Source organism: Macrobrachium nipponense, chromosome 2 (genome assembly GCF_015104395.2).
Source record: "Macrobrachium nipponense isolate FS-2020 chromosome 2, ASM1510439v2, whole genome shotgun sequence".
NCBI lineage: Eukaryota > Metazoa > Arthropoda > Malacostraca > Decapoda > Palaemonidae > Macrobrachium > Macrobrachium nipponense.
Window position 1 is genome coordinate 40,000,783 of NC_087201.1, and position 10,027 is coordinate 40,010,809.

Sequence of the window (10,027 nt, forward strand, 5' to 3'; positions counted from 1 at the left end):
GTTATGAACCTGTTTTAGACTAAGGAGAGTCGTCTTTTTTGCCAGCTTTTTGTTCACCAGCGCAAGGTCCTCTAACTGGGGCAGGGACACCAAGCTGTTCTTAGTTAGGTCTAGACTGTAATCCCTTTCTTATTCTTGCTAGGTTTCAGAAAATAATGAGTGTATTAGACCAACTTTGTAAGTTATCTCTTGGCATTGATTACCTTATGCAGCCAGGGAAGGCTGGATTTCCAGTTTCTTTCGGTGATGAACACAAGCAATTGAGGATGAAAGGTTTCATCACAGTCCTACAAGCTGCAGATGACTGGGTGGTATGGTCCATTGTTCTGGTGAGCTCAAGGTAGAATCTTGTAGTAATGCCAGTGTCTCAGTGCTGGGAGAGAATCTAATAATCAATTCTGCCAGCACCAGTGGTCAGGGTGTAAGTCATGGTCCCACTTTAAGGTTTTTTTTCCATCACTGATATCTCTATAAACAACATGGTTAGGTTTTTCTTGTTTCTCAAGCATGAGGAAACTTCTTGGTAGTAGCTTTAAGGCTGAAGGGCCATGTTGGCCTTGGTTTTAGGTTTGTCTAAACAAGTTCAATATATAGAAGTTTCTATGGAAACTTCACAGTAGCCTCAGACACACGTAAGGAGTGAGAGAGCCACAATCTTAGTCAGATAAGGTAGGCTTTGCTAAAGACAAGGCAGTGATCTTTGCCATATTTTGGGAGTTAATAGGGCTTGAGGAGCCTGACCTCTTGGGGTAAAGTACTGTCTGTAAGGATTGTTGAAATTCCCCTGAAAGGATTAAACTTGATGTAAAGGTTCTGTGTTTAATGATTTGGAAACCGAAGCTTCGAAGAGTAGGAATGTAATGTCCTTTTATGAAGAGTAGGGATATAATATCCTTTTCATTATGAAGCGCTTCAGTGCTGTGGTCAATATGGTGTTGGCATGCCACCTCGTTGGCCACGGGTTCGATTCTCAGGCATTCCATTGAGGTGTGAGAAATTTGTATTTCTGGTGATAGAAGTTCACTCTCGGCGTGGTTCGAAAGTCACGTAAAGCCGTTGGTCCCGTTGCTGAAAATCACTGGTTCCATGCAACGTAAAAACACCATACAAACAAACCTTTTCATTTTGCCTTAGGTTAAAGATTTTCATGTTAATTTCTATCCTTTGAGCAGTTGCTACATTTTAATATGGAAAAAAAAAACCCTTGGATAAGATACTGAAGCCACTCAGTTATGGTAATCTTGTGGAGATTTAATACGATTATTGCAGAGCAGTAACTCCTCTGGGTTGTGCAGGGGATATGATATCCTGAATAGATAGGTAGCTTTCTTTGGTGTACTGCTTTTTAAATCTGGTTATGGTTTTTGGGAAGGTTAGAGACACGCAGTTACTTGTTAGTTATCCATCATTGGCTCTGCAGGTTTTTGGCACAGTAACCGTTTCCCTCCTTCTTCTGAGGGGACCACCCTCCAAAGAGACCTCAGTTATCTTCATGATGAGGATCTCGTAGCTGACCAACAGTCCTCCTAAGATGACATCAATAGCCTATGGATTGATTTCACTGGTTATAACAAACGCTTTTTAAAAATATTTTGTTACTAAGTAGCCTTTAAAGGGTTGGCCGATTTCCACTTTGCCCACATTCTTTTTCAAAATGTTGGAATCAGGTATATAATGGAGCAGTAAAGTTCATTTAAAAAATATGAATACTTAATTTAAGATTTATTTCTTAAATACTTACCTCTCCATTATATAAATTGCCCTCCCTACCTCCCCACAATCAAAGTGGACAGATGTAAACCGACCGGCTACGAATTGACAGATATTGAAACAAAAGAAAAAAAAACGAGCGTTTTTTTTTCTATTTGATGAACTACCGCTGGCGCTGATTTAAAAGCTATATAATGGAGACGTAAGTATTTAGAAAGTAAATCTTCAATTAAATAATCATATTTTTTCACTGTTGCAGACGTTTCTTGAAATATCGGCCAGAGGTCCCTCTGAAGCGTCATGCAGTGGAATGGTGGCAATATGCCATTAATGCTGTCATTCAGGAACAAGTTCGTCCTTACTCGTGGGATAATATAAAGAAACACAGGTAAAACATAGGCTTTGTCCCCACTTTCCGTGTGGTTATTTAGAATCATTTGCCCAAAATCTTTACTGCATTGTAATTCTTTTATTGTCTGTGAAATAATCCATCTTGTTTGATATGCTCCTAACTTTTAATACTTCAATGTTTATTATGAGCAAAGTATAGTCATACCAATTTCTCAATTTGTAATATACCTCAGCAGGAAGCTTGGAAATACAACAATGTTTAAATTTTTCATGAAGGTCAACATATAACGAATATGTAACGGTTTTCAAAAACCATTTGTTGGAGGGCCATATGGGTGAAGAAGAAGCTGATCTACTCAAACTGGAAGATGCACTCAACCTCACTAACATGGTCCTTGGTCGGATGCATGCCAAGATATTAGTAAGTTTTCACCCTTTCTTGTGTAGTCAGTGAGCTAACCTTATGTTGAATATTTTTAGCTCATGTACTTTTTATTATGTACAGTATATATGGCATAAGTGTAAACTACAGTATGTCAAAAAAATATTGGTACTGATAAGAAATACCTGTAGGTACGTAGCAACCCACACCTATTTAAGACTTCATTCAGCAGTGACAACCAGTAATGAATCAGCACTGTCCATCTCCAGATCTGGTTCAAATGACAGAATGAAAGAGAAAACCTGCGAAACAGGTTTTAAACACTGAAATGCAATAAAGGTACTGTATATTTGAAGTTCTCTCAGAGTGAGAACAAATCTGTTATGTACGACAGTAACAAAATAAGCAAAGCGAAAAACAAATAAATAAATCTCTGTGTATCTTTTGTTGCTAATGGGAGTTCCATTTGTGTAGTATAGAGCTGACTGTGATAGATGGCCGACAGTAGGGAACAGGCAAAAAGCTTATATATAAACGCTCAGCATTCATCTAAATGCTGACTCCATCCTACACAAGCTTTGCGTTTCACCTTCCCAACATTAATTGCAAAATGGCAATAACGTTCATATGTACAGAAGGTTGCTGACTGCAGGTTTTGGTCTCTGACACATTTATGTTCAAACATATTGCCAAGGAAAACTTATTTTTCTAGGTGAACATAACAGTTATCTGAGGACAGAATTCTTTAATAATTTATTATTTGGTTCTTTAAAGAATAACCCCCGTCGGTGGTTAGTGTAATCACTCCATTCATGCAGTGCACTGCAGTCATTACTTAAAGGTCCTTTGCAGCGTGCCTTCGGCCCGTAGCTGCAGCCCTTTTTGTTCCTCTTACTATACCACCTTCCATATTCTCTCTCTTTCATCGTACTTTCCACCCTCTCCTAACAATTAATTCATAGTGCTTTCACTGCTGTGAGGTTTTCCTCCTGTTACACCTGTCAAACCTTTCTACTCTGTTTCATTTCAGCGCTGAATGAATCCTAGGTCCCAGTGATTGGCATTTGCCCTGAATTCTGTATTAAATTCAATCTAAGGAAAAACTATTGTTACTGTAGAAAAATAGCTTTATTGGATTTTGATGTAATAACTTCTGGGAACAATAAATTCTCTAACTTTTAAGGTATCATCTCAAACTATAGAAATCAAACTTCCCTCTCAGTAGCAATAAGAGATAATTTCTTTGCAGATTTTAATTTTTCTACCAGGCTCATTTTTCTGCCCTTGTAAATCACAGACTGTATTCATCACTGGAAAAAACTAAGAATCTAAATATATTGACGTTCAAAACTTTGTTGTGATTTTTTTTTATGTTTATCAGTCTTGATTATGGCGAGTGTTTACTCCAAAACCAGGTATCACTACTGAATATGTTACTTATGTCAAAGATATAAGTAAAAAGTACTTTTATTGCTGCTTATGTGAACAGGGTGACTTTATAACGTGACAGTACTGACAATGAAAATATTATCTATATTACTACTACTAATTTTGATACTACAAATAGTAAGATAATAAAGGCAGCTACTACTCTTATAATCCTGTATTTTGCTTGGATGTGTCCTCTGCCTACCATTAAACATAATGACTATATATAAGTTCATGTACTCACAATAAATAGGGACAATACTGTCAGGGCCCAAGCAAAGGGGTGGAACTAGGATGCTCAAGGCCCCATGCCCCCCTAACGATTAAATTGAACAGGATGGCGAAAACCACAGACATAGTCATGGTCTTGTAATCAGTTTAGCATGACAAAAACTGCTCAGCACATTACGGGAAAATTGGTAAACATCAGTGGAGTCAGAAAGTTACAAACTACTCGCGGGAGGAGGGGGGTCAGTGGAGGGAGCTTAGAGGTAGAGTTCAGGAGGGGCCCAGTTTTTATGATAGAATACCGGGGCCTGAAAGGGCGATGTTTAGGCCCTGAATACTGTGCAGAATTGTCATTCTAATAACTCACTGAAGACTTTATCCCGGACAAAGGAATTCCTTCACCATCCATAGTAAAATTCATTGTTTCATTCCTGTGTCCGTGTTAGGTCACATTTATTCCAAATTGTTTTCTCCTCTTTCAGTTACCTTGAAATAATTTCATTGGTTGTCCTCTTTCTTTTCGGCAGTGCATCATGTGTAAATATCATCAATTCCACCATCATTTGGCAAAAGCTTGTCTTCTCCTACAACATTGCAGCTGCATTTATTTCCCTTTCTGGTTTCTTTCGTCACTCCATCCTTTGAGGCATTAAACAGCCTTTTCTCAGACCCGGTTTTACTTCACATGTGGAATTTTCCATCTTCATATTCTAACAGAAGGTTTCTCTTCCATCAATTCAGCTTTTAATTGCTCTTAACCTTGCCATACATATCCAACACTCCTCAATGGCCTTTCTTTTGGTTTTATCGTAAGCCTTTTGGTGATTCATATTTAGTGCAACGTAATAGTTTTTCTATTTATATTCACCAAACTTATCATTTAACTGTCTCATTACAAACATTTGGTCGATGCAAACCCTCAAATGTTTAAACTTACTTGCGCTGTTCTTTCCCTATCAGCCCTTCTGTCATCTTTTTTTGATTCTCAATCAAAATCATACCAAACATCTTTCCTGTTATATGAAGTAACATTATGACGCAATGATCACTGCACTCACTTCTGTGACCTTGAAGTTCACCTAGTGGACCTATTATTCATCTCCTCCATTCATTCAGACTTCTTCCCTCATCGAGACACTTTACAACTGAGGTTATCCACTCAATCACACCATACTGCAGCATCTCTCTCTTAATCCATCAACTACTGGTGCCTTTCCATTCTTCAGTCTTTCAATTGCCCTCCTTACACCCTCAATATTAGCTTCCGGAAACAGTCTGAATCCGATTTTTACCTTTTCCATGTTTGTCATTCGACATTGATGCGTTTGCAGGATCATAAATGTAAACCAAGTATAAGTGGTTTTGATAAGGAAGACGGAGTATAATGAAAGAGTAGAAGAATTCATTAGTATTAAGCATACAGTGCATAAATTGAGGAGTTTGAAATGTTCAAACGTGACGTAGTTACTGGGACAATTAGGGATACCTTCATGTACAGACCCCAACAGAGTAGGAATGCAAAAAATTAATGGTGGAAATGTTGAAAGCGTTTTGGTAAAAGAAAACTCGGATAATTTAAAGTGTAAATACAGAGAAGAAAGGAGAATTGTTTAGTGGAGTAAGAGGCCAGGAAAAAGTAAAAGTGAAATGTAACAGTTGATAAATGTTCAAGGTGAGTGAAAGAGCTGGATGGAGATGCAGTTGTTGTTGAGAAAAGTAAATTTAGGGGGGAAAGAAGATGAAGTAGAGCTTTCCTAGTCAGTAGTGTGAGAATTTGAAGGGTTATTAAAGGCTGACGTCAAGAAAAGATTTGATAAATGCAAAAGTTGCATGGCTAACTTCTATTTGATCATTTTTGTGAAAGTTATGATGAGGATGTAAAGAAACAGGTAAAACAGGAAAGGAAAGATTCTAGTGAGATGATGTGGTATGGTGGTGAAAGAATAACTGCGTTGCCAAACAAGTATGTCTGGATAACTGAATGGTCCAGAAAGGATGAGTGAGAGGAATGATTATCCTTTACTGAGGAAAATAAACCAGAGAATCGACGGCATCATTAAGTAAGCACACTGTGGAACATCTAAAAATTTAATAGTTAATAGAAAATGCTGCATGTGTCATACAAAGGACCTCGGAAACCTTATTTGATGTGGAATGTACTTGAGAATGTTCAGTATAAAAGGTAATTTGTTAGGATAGTTGAAAGCTTTTATAATAATGGCTGAGTTTGTGCTAGGCTATTTAGGAGAGAGTAACTAATTTGGTGTAAAGGGTGATCGCAGACAATTTTTTGTCTCTGGAGAAGTTTAATTTTCCATGGACAGAAGGATTAGATAAAACAGGCAAAGCAGTGGGGTAGTGCTCATCAGTGCACCTCATTCGGTGCAATGTAGGCATTACTTAAGGTTCTTTGCAGCGTCCCTTCGGCACCCTAGCTGCAACTACTATCATTCCTTTTACTGTACCTCTGTTCATATTCTCTTTTTCCATCTTACTGTCCACCCTCTCCTAACAATTGTTTCTTAGTGCAACTGCGAGGTTTTCCTCTTGTTACACCTTTCAAATCTTTTACTGCCAATTTCCGTCTCAGCGCTGGATGGCCTTAATTGCCCCAGTGCTTGGCATAATGCCAAAAATCTATATGAATAAATAAATTAATAAATAAAACAGGGAAAGATGACAGATTCTGGTATAAAAGTTTTTAATGTAACATACATAGTAGCTCATGTCTTCAGATGACAGCAGTGGTCTTAAAAAGTAAAGAATTCCTGCATATACTATAGGTAGTGTATAGAAGAACACTGATAAAGTAAATGGAAGCTGGTTAAGGACAAAGAACGTGTGTAATCATAGCAAAAAAATGAGAATGGTTGTCATGCATGGGTATTTGAAAGTACTGTATATTTTATGGGTCATGGTAAGATGAAAGCGTTGAATCATTTTAAAGGGGGTTTAGAAGAATTGCCTGTGGTAGCATAAAAGGATTGTTGAGCATAATCTCCACTTCTTAAAGGGAAGTGGAAATGGAGCAGAAGAGGTAGAAACTGCTGAGATGGACTGTGGTGTAAGGGGAGTTGAAAGATACATATTTAATGAAGATATGGTATTAACGTTAGCGTAACTGAAAAGGTGATCAGAATGTTTTCAAATGATAAATTAACTTTCCACTAACAATTGCATTTCTCTTTTGATCTGGATTAGATATCTCAAGATGAGCCAGGGCGCATTCTTCCTGTTAAGTCGGCTAATGAAGGCTGGTTCTCGTGGTTGTGGAGCAGTCACTCGGAAATTGAGGATGGGGTAGGTGTGATGGACGTTGTGGGGAACCAGAGAAAGAACGGCGTGTTTGCAAGCCTGACAGAAGATGAGAAGCGGCAACTTCATTCAGCTCTTGTGCAACTTGAATCACCAGGAGAAAACGATATCCACAAAGATGACATTGGTGAGGTTTTATTATGAATCTCTGCTTAATTTAAAGTTTTATAAGTTAATTCCCAAGAGCCAAGGGTGCTACTGTCTGGCTTTATATGACCTTTTTTGGATTCAGAATTAGTAGAATTCCCTTGCAATTGGTGTTATATTAGTATTCATTCTTATAAGAAGAGAGGCTTCAGTAATATCCAAAAGTTTTTAACGTAAATATTGTCATCATGACAAAACACTGCTCAGGCTGAGATGGAAAGCTTAAATGTAAATCTGTTTTACATAAGAAAAATTCAAGTCAAAGATAGGAAATTAAACTTGTTAATGTTCCTCTTGATAAATTATGTGGCACAAACAATTTTGACAATGTAAGAGTTTTTGTACAACTGCAAGACTAAGATGCTCACAAGAAAAGAAATGTGTCGTCGATACTGTAGAATGAATTAAAGTTTTTGTATATTTTTTCTCAGAAAATGTGTTTTTATTTCAGATCACAAAGTATACCTCTCTCTGCAAAATGTGAGCTTAACTCTTAAAGATGAAGTACATGACATTGCCTTAGCCTCTTTATCCGGATTTGTCATGAGTGCTGAAAATCGATACGGGATTAGATACCAGAAGCTGTCTGCCAAAACGGAGTCTTTCAACTTGGAGGCTTCTAATATGGAACAAGAGCTAGTCTACGTCTTAAAACTAGTGGATAATACTCCCTCTGCCGGTAAGAGCTTGTAGTGGTGGCGAACAGATGAAAAGTATAATTAGCACTAATACATTTGATGAATGTTTAAAGTCATGTCTGTAAAAAATTCACCAGTATCCTATCTTCATTTATGAACACCATTCTCTTCAAGTTGAGCTGGTCTCTACTTAACAAAAAAAGTTCCTGAAGATGGTTAATATTTTTTTTTTCATACTAATAGGTTCTACTATGAGATTCACAGCCGGTGTCCCGGTGTTCTTCCGGAATAAAATTTTATCAACGTACCCGAGAAAGATGATACTTTGTCACAGGGTATCTTACATCCCTACCAAACTTTTTACTGTATTCTGTATTACGAAAGTTGCATAATTCTGGTAATTGTAATAAGAGTAACACCGACTTCTTGTAGACATCGCCAGCAAACTCAGAAGAATGTCTTTCGAAGATATAATGACGTAACTTATGACGTCGTTAACTTGCCTCCTTCTCGATGGATAATTGGCTATTCGTGAAAAAGTCTCAACCTCTGGCAACAATGAAATACAACCAATACTCCTTTTTACACATTGTTGTAGTAGTAGTAGTTGTTGTTGTTGTTCTTTTTGTTGTTGTTGTATAAAGGATTTATTCGAAGAGGTCGAGTGCTAGAATCCTTGAAGAAAAGGGTTTCCACTAGTAATCCGAGAAATTACTTTCTGTCACCATTTCTCCTTTGAAAAATTATATAATAATTAAAAATCAATTAACAAATTGAAGAAAACTTTGGCATTCGTCGTAACTCCTTTGATATTTTTCCTGATATGACAGTGACGATTATTTTAATAAATAGAAAATTGCATATGATAGGTTGGATTATAGAATTTAGACTTCAATGCAACCACTGAGACAGCAAAGGTCATTCAGTGATGTATCTTAACCCATGGCATTGTTTTTTCTTTTTTTGGAAAAGCAAGTTTTAATGTTGTTCCGCAAGTTATATTTTACTAAGAAGTCAACAACTTCTGCTTTATAGAGCATGTATAATTATCTTTTTGCACCTTATGGAAGTCAACAAATGACGAAAACTTGGTAGCCTTGATGTCAGGGTGTACTCCTTACCCAAAAATAGGGTACTAATATTTATTTACCTGTTTAAGCTTACGTAGGGTTTGCCACGGGCCTCCTCACTTCTAAACAATTGTGCAAGTAGAATTACAAAAGCTGTCCTGCAACCACGGGGACAATGACTTATCATAGCCGCCATTCTTGAAGCCGTGAAGGTACGAATATTCTTTCAGAATTTCAGTGACAGCTGTTTGTCATCACCTTGTGGGAGGAGTCATGACGTCATATGTTTACGTCAAGTATAACTTTGAACCCATACATTAGAGTGTTCCGCCACTGGCTTCAGCTACTTTATTTTGCTTTTATGAATATGCTGTCTTCTAATATAAGTAATAAAGAATGCTGCCGAAAATCAGGTAGAGATGTAAAGTATACTATGGATAAGTAATATCTTTGTCAAATGCAGAGAAAAAGTTAAAAAACAACAGGACAAAGGTTCTGAATCTCATAGTAATTACATCCAGTGACTAACCAAAAACATTTTACTTCCACAATCTCAGGTTATGGTATTGCTTTTTCGGTCGATCTTGAGAGTAATCCTTTGAATGTAACATCTGATTATGCTCTGACATTAAAGTTAGACCCTCTTGAAATAATGTACAATCAAGTAAGTAGCCTTACTTCACTTATTCTACCATTATCAAGATATACTGCCTTATTCCTTCTTTCATTTATCATTCCTCAAAATTATGAAAACCAAT

General features: G+C 37.1%; 1 protein-coding gene across 5 annotated transcripts in view; it reads left to right on the plus strand.

The window, feature by feature from the left end:
* Positions 1-10,027, plus strand: part of LOC135220542 (intermembrane lipid transfer protein VPS13A-like) — a 311,374-nt gene that overhangs the window by 104,600 nt on the left and 196,747 nt on the right. For all 5 annotated transcript variants that reach the window (XM_064257729.1, XM_064257731.1, XM_064257732.1 and 2 more), the window contains exons 8-12: positions 1,970-2,098; positions 2,338-2,482; positions 7,301-7,541; positions 8,013-8,240; positions 9,827-9,933. In XM_064257729.1, the coding sequence (XP_064113799.1) occupies positions 1,970-2,098; positions 2,338-2,482; positions 7,301-7,541; positions 8,013-8,240; positions 9,827-9,933 (850 nt within the window). The remainder of the gene's footprint in view (positions 1-1,969; positions 2,099-2,337; positions 2,483-7,300; positions 7,542-8,012; positions 8,241-9,826; positions 9,934-10,027) is intronic.